General features: G+C 50.9%; 1 protein-coding gene across 4 annotated transcripts; it reads right to left on the reverse strand.

The window, feature by feature from the left end:
* Window positions 1–3,242: 3,242 nt before the first annotated feature.
* SLC5A11 (solute carrier family 5 member 11) lies at window positions 3,243–20,096 on the reverse strand. 4 transcript variants are annotated; one of them, XR_012996414.1, is made up of 17 exons: window positions 19,925–20,096; window positions 16,710–16,886; window positions 15,713–15,784; window positions 14,832–14,936; window positions 14,519–14,578; window positions 13,905–14,009; window positions 12,381–12,486; window positions 11,463–11,543; window positions 10,836–11,041; window positions 9,879–10,014; window positions 9,006–9,113; window positions 8,458–8,608; window positions 8,052–8,220; window positions 7,031–7,246; window positions 5,637–5,799; window positions 4,040–4,527; window positions 3,243–3,904 (listed from the first exon to the last, which is right to left on the reverse strand). XR_012996414.1 is itself a non-coding variant. In XM_076350908.1 (16 exons), the coding sequence occupies exons 2-16, from the start codon at window positions 16,839–16,841 to the stop codon at window positions 4,307–4,309; spliced, it is 2,031 nt and encodes a 676-aa protein (XP_076207023.1). In that variant the 5' UTR covers window positions 16,842–16,886; window positions 19,925–20,096; the 3' UTR covers window positions 3,243–4,306. The 4 variants fall into 4 exon arrangements, 2 of the variants coding, with proteins under 2 accessions (XP_076207023.1, XP_076207024.1); XR_012996415.1 differs by lacking the exon at window positions 3,243–3,904 and adding an exon at window positions 5,161–5,275 and having other exon boundaries at window positions 4,511–4,527; XM_076350908.1 differs by having other exon boundaries at window positions 3,243–4,527.
* Window positions 20,097–21,088: the final 992 nt, after the last annotated feature.

The following is a 21,088-nucleotide window of genomic DNA, read 5'->3' on the forward strand; positions in this document are numbered from 1 at the left end:
TCACCTGGCTCTAAGCTATGTTGGTGCAGGTGATCAGTTCAATCAAATGGCTGCACAAAATAACCCTACAGAGGTCTAGAAAGAAACTTGGAATAAAATAATGAGGTTTTGTAATGCTTTAACACTGCTTCTAGAGTCCTCTCAGGTGTATACGCTATTAAACTCTGAGAGACAAGCGCGGCTGCTTGCTGGTGTGGTTTGGGGGGATTTATGGGGGTAAACTAGGTAAATTTCTTATAGCCCAGGTATTTGAAGTTTACCTCAGAACTCTGAATACAGGCTGCCAGTTTGAGTAGGAGGGTAAGGCACTCTGCGACCACCTCTGCTGTAGACTGCGATTGCGTCGAGCCTTGCGGACACGTCACGGGAGACGTTGCTATTGCCACGTACCAGTCTGGGAACAGTCTGGTGGGGATGTTATGTGCCACCACTAAAACTTTAATTTCCTGGAGTAAAGCACTGAGTGGAAAGAGAGTGAATTCCATCCTAAAGTACAGCGAGGAGTTTTTATCGGATGGTCCATTACATAACCTGTGCAGTGAGTTGTTGGCATTCCTAGAGCTATGCTAGAGCATTGTACGTGTACAGCGTGGTACACCCCTCCCACCCCAGCCAGCAGAAACCTTTCCTCATTGTACTCCGACATACTGTGCAAGGGTCTTGAGTGGACTGGTCAGACGTGAGGGTAAGAAACGAGCGAAAGAGCAGTAGGGATTTAATAAGCAAATGCAGGAGTGTGATGGTAGCTTGCTTTGATAGGAATTCCATTCACAGCAAAGAAAATGATGCAGTTTTCATGAACCTGGATTTCAGTGAATTAATACGGGGCCCTAGAGAAACACCCAGGTTAAGCTAAAGACAATAATTGACTGAACTCTGTGGGACTGGTTAGGTAGCGTTGAAAGGACAAATAGCAGGCTGGAAAGCAGTGACTAACACTCGATAATTTCTGGAATTCCAGTGCGTACATCTACAAATGCTTACAAAGCAGGGTACAGAAATAATAACGACCGATTCCTAAGGAAGGAATTTTCCTGCTTTCTGAAACCTGTGAAGGCCGTTGACAGTTGAAGTCCTGGTGTCTTGAAGATGGACTGCAGGGGGCTGGGCAAGAGCCTGCTGTCAGCTGCTGACTGCATCCAGAAAAGATGTTAGCTGGAAAATGTCCGCTCCTCGGTGATCAACAGGTATTCAATGGAAGAATAAAAGCTTGATGTAATCGTAGCTAACGTTCAGTTTAACCTTAAGGAAGCATTCCACCACTTCAGCTAAAATTGTGTTTCATCTAAGTGATGCGAAACACTTACCTATGACCTTGATTTTGGAGAGAAGCTAAATCTTGGATGATGAGATGGATTGTGCTACTGCAAGACTGCAGAGGAAAGGGTAGGGTTTTTACAGAATTGTGCATTACAAACTAATTTGTGAATATAAAAATAATTCATCAGCTGCCCTACACGGGCTTTCCCTTTGAGTCACAGGCGCTGAGGACAACGCACGTGGTTCCCATTACGTCTGACAGAACATGTCATCTAATTCTGTCAGATCAATGTGCTGGGGCAGTTATCTGAAGCATTGGGTGGAGCAAATCCCCGGGGGGAAGCTACTGAACCCACCACACCATTATTCAGGTCTTTAAGTCTATGTATGGAGTAAGAGATGGTTATACGTTTGTAGTTAGCTGGATCTTAGAAGCCAAATTTGTACAAAGATGAATCAAGGTTACTTGATCGCACTAGGAATTTCTGTAACTTACCTCTACTACATGAAAAATACAGCCGGAATAGAGAAGTAGCAGACCCGAGACTTGTTCTCTTGAGTGGTCTTCTAAAGCATCTTCAAACAGTCCTCTGTGATAACCTTGTTTCAAAAGAAAAACTGGCAGTTTGTCAGTTTATAGCGATAGCTCCGGCAAGTCAGTGGTGTGTGGTCTGTTCTGTGTTCTCTCTGCTGCCACAGACAACAGATTCACAGATTACGCTTTTATTACTCAGACAAAACATGAAAGGATTGCTACCATGGGAATCTCTTCTTGACATATGCACCGATGCAATTCGCATTAGATCCTAAAACTGCACCAAACCCTGCAATATTTCAGTAGCTGAAGTCTAAAATTCCCAGTAGCATTTCCTTCTTTAAAGATGTAGTTACACCTGTGTTGCTGTAGATAGATCACCTGAAGGTCCCAAATGTAGAGCACTTCACAACTCTTGCATGTGCAGTTGAATCCTTGCCTCTGCTCGACACTGGCGCTAGCTGATACAGGTGTTTAAAAAAAATTAAATTGCCTTAATGTATCTCACTCATCAGACAAAACATTTGGTATACGTTAGTTGCCTGAGTCATACGTAAAGTCGGTCGCAAAAACAATCTCAGACTTTGAAAGTAAATCTCTCTCTCTCTCTCCCTCAGGGTTTCTAATCGTCGTGTTTCATTTGCTTAGGAAGGATTCCCAAGCGACAAAACTGTATGGTTTAACAAAATACCACTTCCTCACTTTATGGGCTACTGCAAGGCTTGTGCGGCCCCCCCTGCTCCGCGCCGTCCGTTACGTTACTCCGTGCACACGCAGCGCCAGAAGCTTTAGTCGGTGGCACCTGCTGCAGCCGCGCGACGCGTGCAGTTTTCATGGGTTCTACGACACGGTACGGCCGGCGAGCGTGAGCCGCGAGCACAGGCGGCGGGGTTCCCCGAGCACCAGCGCTCAGCGAGGGCCCGGCCGCTCCCGGTCGCGCCCGGCGGCGGCTCCCGCCCGCCGGCTCCGCCTCAGCGGGGGAGATCGGCGTGAGCGGCTTTGCGTGAGGCCGCGCGTCCCCTCCCGGCCGCGGCACCCACCTGCCACCTCCGCCGCCGCCGCCCCCTCGCCCAGCCGGGCCACCACCAGCAGCCTGTGCAGCGGGAACCGGCACTGCGGGCGGGAGAGGGGAGGAGAGGGGAGGGGGAGGCCCGCTCGCACCGCCCGGCCCTCGGCGGGGAGCCCCGGCCCCGCCGCCGCCGCCTCCTCCCCACCTCCGCGGCGCGGTCCAGCCGCTCCCGCCGCACGGCCAGCAGGTTCTGCCGCCCCAGCGCCGCGGGCTCCGGCGAGGCCGGCCGCCCCAGCGCCGGGGCCTCCTCCGACATGGCCGGCGCGGCCGCGGGGGCCTGGAGCCCGCGAGGGGCCGGTGGAGCCCGCGAGCGGCCGCGCTGGGCCCGAAGCCTCGGGCAGCCACCCCGCAGCCCCACACACTCCAGGCAGGCAGGGAGCGGCTCTCGCTCTTTAATGAGTTTTATCTGCAGCTACACAAAGCCCCGGGGGAGAGGGGGCAGGCTGAATGACACCTCCAGCACAGCCCAGCCCAGCCCGCCTGCCCTCCCCTGGGGATGGACGTTACGTGGAAGGTGGTTGTTGGTCCCGGCCGAGGGTTTTCACGGTGTGGAAGTGCTCACAGAATGGCTGCGGGGTGCCTGGCCCTCCCCAGGAGGCGAGGGGGTGCTGCCAGGCCCCCGCACTGCCCTCGTCCCCGGCAGCACCCGGTGGGTTTGGGCTGGTTTAGTCCCTTCAGGTGGCCCTGATGACACTTTTGGGGCAGTTTTCACGCTGGGTGCTGGCGTTGGTCGGTGTCCGCTCGCTGCCCGGCCCCGCCATCGCAGCGCTGCAAGCGGTGCTGGCGCTGTGCCGGGAGGCTGTAACACCGGCGGGCCGCAACGCAGGCGGGCCGCGAGAGCTGCGTTAACTCAGCACAAACTCACAGCAATGTCAGCGGGCCCGTCAGCACTAATGGCACACGCGCTTCTGCCCGCTGCGCTGACGGAGGGAGCTAAACCGGCACGGCTGAGCCAGCGAGGCACGGCTTGCTGCTCCGACAGAGCACAGACAGCAGGCGTTGGCCGTCCCGCGGGCGCTCGCCCCTCCAGGGTAGAGGAGCTGAACCAAAGGGGAAACAAGTGCTTGTAGCTGGTTATAGAGGCATAAATAGGAACAGAATCCAGACTTCCTGAATTCCAGGCAGTGCTCTAACCCGAAAGAGCGTAATTAAATATTTAAAATAACCAAACAAACCTCTTCTGCCTAGCTGCCTTCCTTGGCTCTTTACACCCTTCTTGTTGTTGCCAGTTCAGGTCCAACAGTGATGGTGCCGAGCACTCGGCACCTTTCACAGCCAGGCCCCCATTAGAAATAAGGAAAGGATTAGGGAGGAGGGTCTGTCTTCTTAAATAAAGAAATAAAATTTAGAAAGCATTAAGAATTACATTAACCCTCTGCTAATTATTATTATTTACACCAATTAAAATTAGTTGGTGTCATCTGGAATCGAATGGCCAACTGCTATGCGAAGTAGGCCCAGAGAAAGAGCCCGGCACATACACATAATAGCAAGTTGATATTCAGGATGTGTTTCACCAGCGGTTTCTCCTCCAGGGAAGCCACGGGAAGCGGCTCGGGTTTAGTCGGCGCCGCGTTCTCGGCATTTTCCTGTTTGCGCTCCATCCCGCAGAGCCACAGAAAGGCGGTCATCAGCTTCGAGTTCCCTTTGGCGTTAGTCGTACCTAAAAAGACAGGCAATAGTGAGGTATATATCTCACCAACAAAACACATCCCAGGAATGTATCAGTGTGGTGCTGTGCAAAGGGTTTTGATGCAAAAACGCACCAGCGTTCTTTAAGTGAATACACTAGCTACACTGAGGTGTAGGAAGCCCTTCGAGTAGCATCTTTTGGGACTGTAGTACCAATTTCGTTCTTCCCTGGAGCTCTGAGCTCAAGTTCTGCGGTTCCCAACTTTTAATAAACAGTAACAGTAGACCAAACCTAAAAGCTCAGCTGGAGCTGCTTGGTGCCCACCAGCTCCCTCTCGCACGTGCGTGCTCTAGTCCGTTTAGGGTTACTCCACGCCACACACGTGTAAACGGAATTCTCCCAGCTCTGGGTGCGGGTCAGAGCACACACGACTAAATGCTGGGAAGACGGCACTCCTGCACAACGAATGTGAGACTTCCCAGCAGCTGGGAGAGCTGCGCAGTAATTCATTAACTTACTGATCTTTTCAACAGCTTTGTATAGATCACAGGAATACGCAGCAAACGCTGCAAAGTTACATAAACAGCGTCCCAAGCCTGGCAAAAACAAGTGATGACAACCATCGCTGGAAAATGCAGAATGAGTTGCTATGCATGTTTGTACCTAATACCGACAAGTACAAGTTTTAAAAAATGTAAATCCTCCTTCACTGATCTGTCAAGAACTCCGCCCAGGGCTCTGGGTTCTCCCTGCTGCTAGAGTCGATCAGAAAACATCACTGAAAAACAGAAATGGAATTTCATGAAAATAATTGTGTTTTTCCTCCACCCTCCCCTTTTTCAACCAGTTCTCCTTGCAGCAGGTGCAAGCAGCACCACTCTAGTGCAGGATAACGGGCATGGCTTTCTGTATCCCATCCAGCTCCTTCTTGATTTCAAGCATATCTAATGCCATCGAGAGATGGAAAAGAAACTAAACTTCTGCTTAGGTAACACTGTCAGGTAAAAACCTTTTAGCATGCCCTGAAGTTACAGAAATCCAGAGGAAGTAGTTTTAACGTTTCTTGTCTTCAAAGGCTTTACATAACGCCTAGGGTTGTTAAGTGTAGGTATTACTGAATACGATGTTGGAGCACTTACATTTATTATCATTTGAACTATTTTCAGAAGCAATGCTTATATCAATCTGGAGAGCTGGACGCTCAGCTTCACACACTCCTTTTGCAGCATCAGGGGAAGGGCTGACTGCTAGGTCTTTCTTGACTGGTAGATCCCCACGTGTGAACCAGGTAAGCCGACTTATCTGATGGCATGAAGAGTGGTGTTAAAGAAAACTGCTTTCATGGTTGTTTCAAGGACTACCTCAGCAGTAGAGCAGCCTGCAGAGAGAATACTTAGAGGGGCTGAAATCTGTTCTCCCGCTCTGTTGGAGCAGGTGAACAGCAAAGTGCTCAGCTGGTAACTACGGAAGCGATGGCTACCACCGGCATGTTGGGTTTAGCTTTGTCTGGAACACGGTAGCTGTTTGTACAGATACACTCTCTGAAGGATGGCGTTCTTCACTCTCTGTTACTGAGGAGGAGACATTTCTGCACGGGACCATCACTGGATGCAGACTGAGAGCGGGTCAGTGAAGGGAGCAAAAGAATGGAAATTGTGGCCGGGGAGGAATGATTCAAAGAGCTGGGGTTGCTGAGAGAAGAGAAGACAGGTGGGAAATATGGTAGTTTTCTTCAAATACGTAAAAGATTCATTAAAGAGGAATGTTCTCAATATCAACGACAGGGCGGACAGGAAGGGATGAGCACAACATGAAGCTGGAAAGATTCAGGTTGGAGATGAGGAAAAACTGCTAGCGGAAGGGGAGGTGAGCTCTCGATTTGATCACACACCTCCCTGGGCATTCTCCCTCTCGGGGGACTTTTAAGAATAAAAGTTCGCCAGGTCTTTCAGAAATACGTCAGGTTAGTCCTGTCTCGAAGCAAGAGGATGCGTTGGCTGTATGATTTCTGAAGGTCCCTCTGGCCCTTCTTTCTGCTATTAATGTTTTTCTGTAGCCTCGGTATGTCTATTGAAAATAGTCGAACTGGCACAAACCTGTTCCAGAGGAAGTGTGCTCTCTGCCCTTGATTTCTCTTTTCTGCGAGTAAAAATGGTTCCTCACTAAATTAGTAAGAGAGTTGATAAAGATGACCCAGAAGCTGGAATTTCTTGGAAAATAGAGGGAAAAAGCTAATTTGTCATGGATTAAACAGACGTTTGAAACTTAAGAACAGCTCTTGGTAGCATCTACCGTTGACCAGTTTCCAGGGTGGGACTCTGGATTTATGGGACCAAAATCTTACATGGCAGCAGGGTGCTGGAGCAGAGGAGGGATTGCTGTTACAGGTTATTGCAAGTGTGGTCGTAAATAAAGAATGAATGGAAACTTCCATTTCTAGATTATTTATCCCCACGTTATTCCCGTGGATGTAGTGTGGGGCATCCTGGACACCATTTACAAATAACAAAAGAAATCTGAAGGGGTGACGCACCATTTCTTCCGAGGGGGGTTCTGTGAGCATGCTCACGACCAGCACAGTGAGCGTGGAGATCGCGGCCAGGACCATGGAGAAGTAGAGATAGTGCATGTACTTCACCACGCCTGGTCGGAGGTCGGTCTCGCCGCACTGGGGCTCTGGGTAGATGAAGTCCAGCACCAGCCGAATGACGCCCAGCAGCAGCCCGATCACCAGGCCCCAGAACGCGCCCTAGGAAAGGAAGGATATTCTTTTTTGGAGCAAGCGGCGTGCATCCACCCAGGGTCCAGGGCTATACCCATGTTCTCAGGCTATAAGCTGGCCAGGCTTCCTCCTTGCTGTTTTTTTGGTGGGCTTCCCTCTCCTCCCTTTTCTGCTCTTGCTATCTAGGTCTGCCAGTGCTGTTACAGTAGCCTGCTACCTCTCCTCCATGGGGTCAAATGGGTCAATAATTTTGGTATGGAGGGGAAGGATAACATCTTATGCCAGAATACTCTTGAAGAGTGATATTTGTGTCCTAATGGTTGCCTTAACCCTGGGGGGGCTGACAACTGCTCTCCGCCTAACCGAAGCCCGGCTTGGGAAGACTTTACCCTTTACCCAGCACCAGCCTTTGTGGAGAAACTGGAGGTTTCGGACTCCTGATGCCGGTTGGTCTGGCTCCTTCACTCTCTGGGCTCACTGTGCCTTCTGTAGCCCCCCCGATGCAGATGATACAAGTCCATGAAATAAACAAGCTGCTGGCTAATAAGCCCCTAACAGGCTTCAAGATTTCTGAAGGACACCCTGCAAGGGAGCGATGCAGCCATCTCGCTCCTTCTGAAATGCCAGTGGGTCTTTGAAAAACAGCAGGAATTGCTCCCTCCTGTGTGGGTGATGGTTGCTTGGGTTGTGCAGAGGTCTGGGTGCATTCGTTCTCCCGAACACTACAAGAGGCGGCAGAACTGGAGCCTGGGGTGGTGGTTGGAACTGCAGGGCTCTCACGAGGACAGCAAGGCCACAGAGGCGACTGTGCTGAGCACAGCAGAGCCATTACCTTTTCATTCGCTCTTTTCCAGAAGCAACCCAGTATAAACACCATTGCCACGGGGGGCTGCAGGTAGGAGCTGATCGACTGGATGTAAATAAAGAGCTGCCCCCCCTGGCCAGCCTGTACCAGCGGGATCCACAGGATGGAGACCACAGTGAGCAGCAGCACAAAGACCCTGTGCAAGAAAAAGATGCCATTACTGTTAGTTCAGACCATTCTTTCCCGATGGCTCAGCTTGCAAGACTCTGACTGAGATCTCTCGTAACCATAAGGCCCCCACTCTAGTCCTCCACCAAACCTGTGCAATAGGAAGATACTACGTGTGTGCAGGGGCAGCAGGCTGCGAGGTGTGCCGAGATGTGTCTCTAATGCTCAGGCTCTGATAGAACATGCATGTCCTAGTTCTCCCTACCTGCCAACGATCATGAGTTCCCACTCGGAGCAACGAGGACGGAAGTGTTTCCAGAGGTCCATGGTGAAAATGGTGCTGGCACTATTAAAGATGGAAGTCAGGGAGGACATGAGAGCTGCTATCATCACTGACATCATCAGGCCCCTGAGTCCTGGAAACAGAAGGAGAAGTACAGCCGCCCTGAGGAATCCCCAATAACCCCACTGTAGGATGCCCTCAAATTCTTCTTTGAACTAGAGCAGGCTTTCAAAAATGTTTTTAGCCCCGATTTTAAAGTGGCAGTGATAGGGAGGTGTTAACAGTTGATTCTCATGATTAAACATCTGCACTTTATCTCTTATCCAAATTTGGCTGAATTAGACCTCTGGATACGGGATCATCACCCATCTCTCCTGTTGCATGCTGTCCTTTGCCACTGTCTCACCAAGCCCAACATAAAGCCCGCTGAAATTATAGTTGCAGGGTATTTTCCTCTCTGAACTTCTCTCACAGATGCCTTTTGGCTGGTGCATACCCATCAGTGCCAGCGCCGTTACCAGGCTCCTTACCTACAGGCAGAAGTTCTATGACCAGCTTAGGATAAGCAATATCAGAACAGCCAGACGGGTTGCCACAGATTTTTCGGCAAATTTCCGCATCTGCACAAGCCACCAGATCTAAAATAGGCAGGGGGGAGTGAGAGGCAGTATTCCGTAGCCACAATAAGCCAATATATCTAAACAAGTTAGTCTATTGAATGTTTTACACTGCTTTCTAAGTGAAATACTGGATATTGGAAAGCTTCCAGCAAGTAACGCAGGACTATCCCAACACAACGAGGTAAGGGCAGCACTGGGCTTCCCCGTTTTCCCTTTTTTCCCTTCCATGCAAAAGATACTACCAGTATAGATAGCTGACCTGCTTTGCATGTCTGATTCTTCTCTAGGAATGTTGCTCCCATGAGGACTAAGGCTCTCCACCAGCCTCTAGCACACACCCTCACGGCCAGGCACATCCACACGTTCCCACCCGGTGAGCAGTTTACAACATTCAAGGTGGTATGTCAGGATTACTCTGAGTGCCTCAAACTTAAATTGCAGGAGGAGTAACGTGCTGGGTGCAGGAGGGGCCCGAGTGCATGATCAAAACGCAGAGCAGCTGCAGGTAGCAAGGTCAGAATAGATCGGCACAGCTGTTGTGAGTACGGATGACGGCCAACGGCTCTAGCACACGGAGCAGCGCGTTGTGCAATGTGTGTCTGGGGTCTGCTGTAGGAGGATGGGCATTCTCCAGCTTATAACTGGAAGAAAATTTCTTCATACTGTGGGCATTTGATGCATTGCAACCTTTTAACTTATTTGGTAAAGGCTGTTCCAGCTCCATAGAGTAGGCACAACCAGTAATGATAAATAGAGGGAACAGATCTCTCCTTCAGCACTTACCTGGGAAGAGAATCCGGCTGATCATGCCCGGCATTACCATCATAAAGAGGGGCAAAATTTTCAAGTAGGAGGTCATCAAGGAGCCTCCTTTGGCATGGGAGAGGTTTTTAGCAGCAAGGGACCTCTGAACGATGACCTAGAAATTAAGAAATGTGTTTGGTCCGCTGTCAGCAGAGAGGAGCTAGCTGTAGATGATGTGATACCGATTGCATTTGTGTGTATACTTTGTCCTCCTCTAAACTATTGAAATCTTAGAAGGGTGAACACAGACCTTGGCTGTAGCTTTATAACTCTTGCTTCAGATCCTGAGTACCTTACAGAAACGTAGGTTTCTGACAGGCATTGCTTGTGTCATCAAATCTGAGCCTTGCTTCTGCAGTATGCTGTGTTGCATAATCCGCTCCTTAAACTAACCATACTCAGGCTTAGAATTTTATTTTCTTCTTCTGTTGTTGGGGGCTTCCCTGACCCGATGGCTAGATCTGGCCAGTTCAGCAGTCCTCCTGTCAAAGCAGGACAGAGTCTGAGACAAGCAAAATGAGTTAAATAAAAGAGTACTACAGGAACATCAGGAGGTTGCTTAGGGCTTCAGTCTTGCCGGCTCTGATGTTGTCGCTAGGAGGGATGGTAATCAGAGCCCTGGAAAGTAGAAGGAGTGAGTTCACAGGTGATTCACAAGAAGTGAAAGGCTTAAGTTAGAAAAAAAAAATCATCTTTGCAGACTGGGATTAACTCATACATACATTCTCACCCCTTTTTATGTTGAAATGATTCCCAAAACTTAGTAGTGCATATCAAGTTTTGCAGCTTTAGGATTGAAAGCATCAGATTTTACTGAACTCCCATCAGAAATAGTAAGCCAGTCCAGGCGACGTTGCAAACCTTAGGTTTGTAATCAGATTCAAACAACCAGTAACATGTTTTTGAAACCGAACAAAGAAATAAGCAGTAACCCACCTGATCTGTACACCAGTACCACAGGGACGGGATGGTCATTCCCACCAAAACTCCCGGCCAGGGAAGGTCAGAGTTAACAGGGTCTCGGAAAATGTGAAAAGCATCTTCTCTTGGCAAGCCGCAGCTACTGTTTTCCTTGCGGGTGCTGGGAATGGCATCAAAGTATTTTGTCTGCAAACCTTCAAGACCGCCAACTTCAACAAAGCCTGAAATAGGTCATGAGAAGCAGTTATCACATCTTCCTCGGTCAGTACTCTGATTTGCAGTCTCTGTAGTTTGCTGTGGGTGATCCTCCACAAGTATTCTTTAAAATCAGAAGCTATTGACTCTAACACTGTGCTGGGGGATCGCATAACACTAAAACCGCTGGCTAGAGAAGGTGCTTCTTCATCTATAGTGTTGCTTCACAACATATTTCTTTAGAGATTTTTCAGGGAGTACTTACGCATTTTTACCACATAAAGAACTGCTATAAGATTATTTTGCATATATTCCAACAGGAAAATACATAGAAAGCAGTTCCCAGAACATCAGCTGTGTAATCAGTTGTAATGATCCAGCTTGTTTGTAGTATTTGGTAAAGCTTCTATCATAGTTTTAGTAATAAAGCCCCAAGGAAACACTCACTGAAGACCATGAGAGTCACAGCCCCGATCAGCATAATGAGGGTTTGCAGAGCGTCTGTGTATATCACAGCTGCCAGGCCACCTAAGAGAGCAGAGAAGCAGCAAACTGTGGGAAACCGGGTTTGTTCTGTCGTAGCATCTCACGCTTTGCAAAAGTTTTTTGACAAGCAGCGTACGCCGAGCCCCGTGCCTGGCGGGCCGGCGTGTTCTGACCATGTTGGGGGGCAGTTCGGCCAACTCCTGTGCATGATACTTTGGCTGAAATTTCTCATGTTTTGAATCATAATGAGTCACCATTTTATCACTAAAAAGCCAAAGTCCAGTATAAGTACTTCTACGGGAAATACATGGAAAAGCTCCAAAACAAAGCCCAAGCTGAATAAGGAGGAGGAAAAAAAAAAAAAAAAGAGTGGGGGGATCTTTATGAGCAACATCACTCGGGGTGAGCACTGGGAAAGGAGCAACCTTTATTTGTTTGGGATTTGCTGCTTACTCCATGCATGGCTTTTTTCCATTTGGCCACTCATAAGCCCTGAAAGGGCACCCAAGATTGACAAGCTTTCCGCATTACACAGCTCATTGTTATGTTAATCACTCATACCTCCAAAAAGCCCAAAGAAAGAATGTATTGTGCAAATGCCTTGAGCATAGCTTCTTCTTAAAGCAGAACTGACTTGCATCCATACCTGCTATGGCCTTATAAGGGGTATTCATTTACTCTTACCTGGTAATTTTTTCTTAACAGGCAAGTTATCAATTGCTCCCCCCCCCCCCCCCCTTATCCATTCTCATGGCAAAAACAGATTGTATGGGAAACGCAGGACTCCTATCACGAGCACGAGGATGCATGGTGCGTTGCGTGAACGCGCTCAGCTCACTAAGCAGGATCTGTGGTATGATCTGAAACTCAGCCACGTACCTGCAACAGTGTAAACGGCTGTGATTGCCAGCAAGCCTACCACGGCGATATAGAGGTCCCAGTGTAAGGCTTGCTGAATGAAGAGGGCCCCAGCGTACATATCGACCTAGAGAAAAAGGATAGTTATCACCATTGCGATGATGATATTACCGAGCCCCCCCTAAGCTGGTGGTGCCAGGGAGCATGAACATTTAGCTGACCAAGCTGCCTCCTGTAGTGGGACCAGTCTGGTTTGTTACTGCTCGTGACGCCCCGGCTCCCTGCAGCGTCTTCTCCACGTGGCACATCCCTCTGCAGCCCCAGCTCCTGCCTCCTGTGCATTAGGACCAGGCTCAGTTCAGCGTTTAGACAGTTTATTACCGGTCATGGGGGGACAGGGAGGGCGATGATGAAGCTGTCCTGAGAGAGGGGGAACGTGCACAGCTCTCTGTGAAAAAGACATTTAGGTGGGGCGAGCTCATCTCTTCCCCGGAGCACCAGCGAGCTGGGTGGGGAGAGCTGTGCTGGCCAGGGGACCGGAGCACCTGCGGTGCAAACCTCCCCGGGGTGCCTCGGCCTGCCGCCAGCCCCAGCATGGGTTTGCCATAATGTGAATTCCTCCCTGCTGACACGGTGACAGCGAGATAATAAGGAAGAGTGTCCTTGGGGCTGGGACCCAGCCCTGACCAACCAGCTCTGCAGCTACGTGAAAATGCTGCATTTTAGGAGAGCTTTAGGATAGGCAAACTGCAGACCATAGAATGACAGACAGGTATAAAAGCATGGAACGATCCATTCTCTCTCAGGAATTGTATTATCAGACATTTGCATCAAATGGTTAGTTTTTTCTAGAGGAGAACCTGAGCCTAGCTCCTCGGTGCCACCTGAACCCCGTGACTAGCATCCATTTCAGAGGGGACACAGGCAGGCGTGTGTCAGACAGCGTGTCCCACTTTGGCCCCATATGTAGAGGAAAAACACCGGCAGGGACTTGTCTGATTTCACAGATTCATGCACTGCTGCACGGTTAATAAACAGCTAGTGAGGTGTTGCGCAAGGGTTGATTCAGTAATTTATTCAAGGCACTACATCAAACAAGCGTAATAAATCACTAAACTCTTTTCACCTAAACACATACCAACTCCTACGTTCTTATTCATCCTGCACATAACAGCATTTGGTGTCTGCGCAGGCAATAAATATGCAAAGGGAAGAAACTGGGTAAGCTGCCAGACGAACAAGATCTAACAACAAATGCATCCACAGTCACAACTCAACTTTTCAACAAACTATTGCTCAGGACATTGACACCAAGCTTTCCCTCCTACTGTAGCAAACATTCAGATGCTTAATGGGAAAAAAAAGAAGTTACTCTTTTTGTGTAGGTTCTCAAAACAACTATAGTCTGTCTTCCTCGGGTATTTTGACGATACACCCTTTCCTGCTAATACAGGGAAGGGCCAGTAGTTGCATTTCTCAGCCTCGCTGATCAGCACGTTTCCAAAGTGAATTGAATTCAGTCTGTTTCCATTTTTTTCTACTTACTGATATTTTGGTGAAGATATAGATGAACAAGTAGAGAATCGCCAGGAACATCTGAATTCTTTTGCCTCCAAAACGTTTCCGCAAGTACTCAGGCATGGTAGTAACCTATGCAAGAGACATGCCGTCAGAGAAGGTGGTGCGGAGTCGCTCCTGCGAATGGCAGAGGGCTCACCCACAGAGCCGGTGTGGGCGGTTTGCGCTGGTAGAAGACCAGAACGGCCCTGCCAGTTGCACCGTGCTGGTATTTGGTTCTCAGCTGCCTACTTAGGCCAGCACACAGCTTAGCAAGCACTGACTTTGCTATAATGTCTGACATAAGGCTCACTATAAACTGTGATATGAGAGCCTCCATCCGTCTCCTCAGGAGATGGAGCAACTCTACTCCATTGCCAGGGGTAGCGGAGCAGTCTGACCCCCACACCCGAACCCTCAGTGCTGTTCCCGGCTCTCGTCCCCTTTAGCCCAGGCCACCGGAGCAGCCAGGTGCACCACAGCTCACGCCCTCCCTTCCAGAAGAAGCACGGGTGCAGCAGGAGATGGTTAAGCACATGAGCCAAACAGGTGGTTTAAATAACCAGCAAATCATTGATGGACACAACATCCCATCTACTTACTCCTGCTGCTATGTAAATTGGAAGGAATAGCCAGGCCAGCACCAAAACACAAAACATCCCCTGCAAAGCAAACGGAAAGGAAGGTCAGCGATGCTGGTCAAGGCTGTGATCGGGTGGATCAATGGGGACACGGGGACTGGGTTATCCCTCAGAGGCCTCAAACCCCCAGCAGCTGGTGGTGACTTCTAGCTCATGCAGCAGGAGTCTGAGCCTTTGGAGCTGCCAGACCTATACCCTTGTGTGGCGACTCGGTGGTGTTGGAGTTGCCCTGTACAGGACAGAGACGGCTACAGAGCCGCCGCGCCACACTCACGTTCCACTCGTAGGCTGTTGCAGCAATTCCCGAGGCGGCTCCCGACCCAGCCAGGCCGATGAAGTGGCCACTTCCAACGTTGCTGGCAAACAGGGATGCGCCCACCTGGAGAAAGACGGGAAATCGGATCTGGCCTTGGCACAAGGCGTTGTTCCCAGCCTGGTGATGGGCAAAGGGGTAAACAGAGTAGCTTGGTACGCCAGTGCACACCCCCCCCAGTGGATTCCCACCATGGAGGTTACACAGTGATGCTGTTCCCCCACTCACAACTATGGGGGACAGGAAATCTTTGTCACCCTCTGCCACCTTACTCTTTTGCCTGCATGTTCAGGGGCTCCGGCACCTCCCTCCAGCTTCTTTCATCATTTGCTGTCTATCGCTCATTTGTGGGCATGTTTAGGACCATCCTGCTTCCAAAACATTGTCTAGTCTCTCGCGGAGAAGCAGGGCAGAAGGTGGAGGTACCAAGTAGAAATGTTACGTCATCAGGTTCTTACATTAGTACATACTGACTCACCAGACCAGCGCAAATGAAATACCCCACCTAGCAGACTGGCTCAACGTAAAGCTGTGTCCGCGATGGTGACCACCCAGTTAGTTCTGGAAATCTCCAGATCAAAGCACGCAGAACCAGACAGGCTTTGCAAGCGGGCTGGCTCTCGCGGGGGCGCAGGGCTGTGGCAGGTGCCCTCCAGCAGCTCCGCTTCCCCAGTCTCAAATATGGAAAAAAAAGCCAGTATTGTAACTGGGTCTTTGCAAAACATGGAAGTAATTTTTTTTTTTTTTTTCTATTTGGAGAAATAAGTTCTGCTTGGACAAAAGCGCTTTTCAGTCTTGCTGTAGCCTAGGGGCACAAGCAGTGTAACGATAAAGATACTTACAGGCCACCAAACCATCTGTCCTCCAGCTAGAAAGTAGCCTTTTACAGTGCTGCGCTGCGTCTTCCACATGGACTGGGAAAGCAGAAAAGCAGAACACAGGTTTCAGCAATCATTTCAGTTGCCGCTCAGAGCAGCACCAAGCGATTTTCCCAGCGGAAGACTCTGTACTGTCATCAGATGAAAGTGAAGGGTTTCTTGAAGGACCTGCAGCTGCTGCTGGGGAATCCTGGGGGACGAGAGAGCAGCAGACGAGGGAGGGGACTGGCCAATGCTGTAAGCCACGCACAGTTTTCTATTATCTCAGCATCCTGATTAAATGTTTTCTGTGATAAGCAAACTAAACCACTCTAGATCCGTGAGGAAGACAAGCAGTTTTGGACAAGAACTGCAGACATCCCTAGTTATTAGGCGCAGCCAGGGGAAATGCTCAGCGTTGCACGTATTGCTCATTGACTCCTGTTCTTTAGAGATTTCAGATAGTTTCGTGCAACACCATGAGAGTTATGCACCACGTTTGAAGGGAGCGACTATTCATCTCTGCCTTATGACAGCCAGATTGTGCTTTTGCTATTACAAAAGCCATGCCAAAAGGATGTCCTTCTGCCTTAATTATATATGAACAGTATTTTTAATTTACGGAATCTGCTGTCGAGACCACTGCGGACAAGCACAGGTGATTTATAGGACAGCAATTCCTTCCTGGATGAACAAAACTTTATTATTAGCAATACTTTGTACTCAGATGACCTCTTCCTTGCAAGGGTTCTCAAAACCTTGGCAAACACTAGAGCTGAACAGCTCTCCTCTGGAGCAGCGAGGACACTTCCCCAGGCTGAAGTGAGGAAAAGGACCTGTAAACTCTATCTTTCCGCTTGTTCAGTTGAATCCAGTGAGGTGCGGCCGGATTCAAGCCAAAATAAAATAATTTGAGGCCCAAACAGCCATATTTTTCAGTATAACAGGGCACATACGAAAGCTTTTAACGGTATCTGCTTACCCACAGCCCAACCGCAAGGACAAATACGAAGTACAGCACAAGAACAGCAATGTCAATGGAGTCCAGCATCTTCTGGGGAAACACATCCCACGGGGGGGTCACAGAGGATGGAGGGCTGCTGGTGGTCTCCATGGTTTCTTATGCAGGCCGAGTGCTTCTTTGTCTTGATGCATATATCTGTTAAAAAATGGGTTACATGGTTAGGAGAGGATGTGGCAGCACCGTGAAGGTGTTGACTGTTTCTGGAATAATTCAGGGGTTATTGGCTCTGTGGCTCTGGCTGCGGTGCTGCTCGTGCCGGAGCTGTGGAGAAGGCTCTTGCCTCTGTCATTTCCCTTCGTTTGTGACTCCCTGTCTGTGCTGTGAAGATGCTGCCAGCAGGCAGGCCAGCTGCGGGCTGGTCAGATTTCCTTTGCGGTGGATAATTGTCTAACTGGTGGAGAAATGGGCTCATTAGAGAGGAGGTGTAAAGGCTGAAGGACAGCCGGTGATGACAGCCTGTGGGTCCCAGTGCGGCAGCGCTGGCCTTGGTGAGAAGCTGCTGCCAGAAACGTGCCCGTGACGAGCCACCAGGATGTGAAGACACGTGAACTGCTCCAGCGGCGGTGGCATTTTCCTCCTTGGCCACAGTGAGAGCTCGAGCCCGGGTGCAGAGAGTGCTTGGGTCTCCTCCCGAGTATGGCTGACTTCCCTTATCAGGAATGGAGGCTGGCAGCGTGTCGCCGAGCAGAGGGATGGACGTACCCTCTGCCACACCGGCGTGGGCTGGGGCGGTGGGGATGAGCAGCAAGTACCGCCGGTAGACGGTGCAGCCGTGTGGAACCGGCACCAAGCGGCGGAAGAGCTGGTGTCGGAGCTGGGACTCCCTCCTGCACACCAGCCCGCAGAAGCATTTCCTGCGGGTGAGATACTCATGTGCTTCCCACAGGAATAAAAACTCGTTTTCTTGTCCAGAAATGCCTGACGAGGAGATGTGGCACCACTGAGGGACCCCTGCAAGGGCTCTCTGGAGCCCTCCGGAGCGCCCCGTGGTGCCGGGCTGCTGCCCTTTGGAAGAAGGGGCAGGATAAAGTTCACGCAAGAGGGTTGGTCAGGTATTTGAATTAATGCAGTTCCTCCTCATTTCCTCCTCCTCCCCTCACCCAGGCTTGGCCCCGCTTTGACAGCAGGACAGGAGGCGAGTGGCAGCCCCGGTGCAGCCAAAGCAGGGGCAAGGCCCACCTCGGAGAGCCCCTGGCTCGGCGGGGACCGTTGTCGGTCACCAGGGTTCCCCGGGCCCAGCACCTCACTGCCGCGCTCCAGCCACGGAGCAGGTTCGGGATTATTTCTCTCACCCTGCTGAGCCGAGGAGACGGTTCCTCCAAAGAGGGGCAGAGCCGGCACTCCCCGGCCTCGGCGTGGCCTCGCAGCTGGCTCAGCTCTGGGTCCAGCCCCGGCGTCGCCGGGATGGCTGAGCCGGGTGTCTGCTGGTCCTTGTCCTCCTCCTGCCTATGCGGCTGGCCAAGTCCTTTGGCCTCTCTTGCACTTGTAAAGCGACACTTATAAGCTCCCCCCTGCCAAAAAGCTGAAGAAGGTGGGGCGAAGGGTGGCCTGCACCAGCCCGGGGCTCCCGGCTTGGACTGTCGGACAACAAGCGGTCGAACAAGTTCTTCCTCTGAACGCCCGGCGCACAGCAAAGCACAGACCAAAACAGCTGCCCTGGCCCTCGGTCCCGTGTTTCAAAACCTCTGCCAGCTTCACCCCTTTGTTGAACTGCAGCTGGAACCTGCCCTTAACTCATCTGTGGCCTGAAGGCTTGCCTGAAGGGCAACTGGCTGCTCTCGTGCACCGGTGGCACCGCCGGGCACCTAATGCCCAGGTGTGTGAACGAGCAGGGAGGGAACGGAGTCACAAGTGCCGTGGTGACAGAGATGCAGCGATTTCTCCTGCTGGGCGGTATTCAAGAGGACAAGCCCTGCCCTGTGTCCCTGCTACACCCACTCCTGCAGCACAGGTTCTCGTGCCTTTACGAAAAGGTCGGGCAATAAAAAGTTTTCCGGTGGCAGATACCATCCCATCACCCGCTTTCCACAGCTGGGGGATTGCATCCCGAGACATCAGCAGCCTCCAGCACAAGAGCCGAGGATGGTACAGAGCCATGTTCTGGTTGGGTGGCAGCGGTGGCAGCGCCGGGCTGGGACCGGGGACTTGCAGCACCTTGGCAGAGCCTTTTCTGTGCCTTATAAAGCCCCCGGATCCCACTGAATTCCTTGGGAGCTTCTGCCTTGCAAGGATGCAGGGCGCTGATGATCAGAAGATCAGTGCTATCTTACCTCTTTAAGAGGCAACGTGTCTTGGCTGTTGCCGAGTTTTTACTGGCATGCTTAACCTCTAACGAGGAAAAGAAAAACAGGGTTTGGTATGCCAGCCTTGGGAAGTTGCTAACCCTGCTCTAACACCTCCTGCTTTCTCTTTCGCAGCTCTGATATTGCTGTTTCTTTTCATCCCGAGACACTTCCCATCTCGGGGCCCGCAGGCAGGTGGTTAGCACCGGCAGTACAGCCATGGCTATAACCTACATGCGCTCAGTCTCACACGGGATTCAGCCACACATGCAGGAGAGCGTTGGGCCTTTGCCTCCGAAATGCGTGCGGATCTGGGGCAGAGCTCTGCAGGCATTTGTCGTGCCCGTCAGTAAAGAAAGGAAACGTGGGATACACTGCAGGGGAAATTCCCGGAGCTGAGTACAGGTGCCCGGTTAAAGCTCCTCTTGTGGCTCCCCGAGCCCGCAGGGAGGCTGGGCATTAGGAAAAATGCAGTAGACTCGGTTGCTCTGATTTCAGATCCTAACTCTGCCACAGCCCAGTGGAAATTTTGCCCGTTTTGTGAATTCAGCTCACAGCCCAGTCTCCCTCGGTTCCTGGCACAGGCGGCAGGACTTTCCTCGCCAGAGATTGTGAGGAAGGAACATCCGTGGCATTGAAATGAAGCCGCTGAAGCCAGCCCTTTATCAATGGTCCCGGGAGAGACGCAGCCCACGTGGGTCTTGAGTAACCCGTCGGGACTCTATCTCTCTAAATGCCTCCTCAACGAGATTTTTTAAAGCATTCCCAGGTCCATCCACCTTCTAAAGACACCACCGCTCGCCGGGGCTGGAACACAGCCCAGCGGCAGCCCCGAACCCGCGCATCAACCGGAGCTCCCCGACTCGAAGTAGAAGCTGAAAGGGAACTTACTGCGCTCAGCTGGGTCTCATTCTGTTCCCTGCGCCGGGCACCACCAAGCCTCTGCCAACTGACAGGCAGCTTAAATATTGCCAGAGAATCGGGATTTGCCAGCGGAGCTGTTAACGGTGTCACAAGGAATGAGAAGGAATATTTATAGTCAAAGTTAAACTAATTGCCCGAAGTTACTCTTTCGGTCTCCCGTGGCTCTGGTGAGAAGTGTATTATTTTCACTATCAGGGCTCATGGGTCAAACTCCACAGAGTGCCATTCTCTTAAGCAATCTGCGCAGCTAGAGAAGGGAGAAGTAACAATAAAAAAAATCCGTGCTGATGTCCTCTCAAGCTGACAGCCCGCGACACAGGGGGGAGCTGACAGCCAGTCCTGTCTCTAACTTTATGCCTAAGCCTTACCAACAGCAGAGTTCATCCGTGGGGTGGGGTTCATAACTCATTTCTGAGTCTGTAGGTTAATCCCAGAATCGGGTCCCCTTCTGGGACCAGGCTGGAGGTTTTGGCTTCAGCATCACCTGTCTGAAAAACCTGATAAAACACTTATGGCCGAATAACATGCAGGGAATGGTGCTGAAGAGGGACCTTCCAGCACAGCGAGAGACCGTGGCAGGAGGCAGCTCATACATCTCTGAAATCGGGGTGCACAGAGCCCCGGGGCAGCACTACCGAGAAGCCTCGTGCCTCGGCGCCGGGCAGGTAACCTCCTGGCTGGGAGGGCAGACCAAGCATGGGCACTGTCCTTACACAAACCTAATCCATGTCCTGACAGTGGAGTTATCAACCCGAATTTTACTCTGTGTGATCCCCTAAGGGCATGTTTTACTGGCGAGTCCTCAGCTCTTCTGCGACGCCCGGGTGAAAGTCTCAGCCAAAGCAGGGCAGCCCCCGGGGAACGCCGGTCCCGCGTCGCTGGCCGGTCGTGAGCAGCATCTCGGCGCAGGTGCTGCTTTTGTCTCTCTCTCTCACTAGTCATATAATGTTGCAACTAACTGCACTGCTTTTACCAAAGGTTTTGTGAAACCTACCCCTGCTCTGACAATCTCAGCTGCTAGAATCAGAAATTCAGCTCTCACCTTCACTTCTGGGTTTTCCAGATTGATGATGGAGGCAAGTTAAAAAAAAAAAAAAAAAGGGACCCCAAAGTCTAAGAAACCAGAAGGCA

Source organism: Aptenodytes patagonicus, chromosome 13 (genome assembly GCF_965638725.1).
Source record: "Aptenodytes patagonicus chromosome 13, bAptPat1.pri.cur, whole genome shotgun sequence".
Taxonomy (NCBI): domain Eukaryota; kingdom Metazoa; phylum Chordata; class Aves; order Sphenisciformes; family Spheniscidae; genus Aptenodytes; species Aptenodytes patagonicus.

Excerpts from the sequence above, each read along its gene's own strand:
- SLC5A11 (XM_076350908.1), bottom strand. The coding sequence starts at position 16,841 with ATGGAGACCACCAGCAGCCCTCCATCCTCTGTGACCCCCCCGTGGGAT. Across the intron at positions 8,609-9,005 it reads CATAGAACTTCTGCCTGTAG|GACTCAGGGGCCTGATGATG; the intron begins GTAAGGAGCCTG and ends TTCTGTTTCCAG. Across the intron at positions 7,247-8,051 it reads GGAAAAGAGCGAATGAAAAG|GGCGCGTTCTGGGGCCTGGT; the intron begins GTAATGGCTCTG and ends TTCCTTTCCTAG.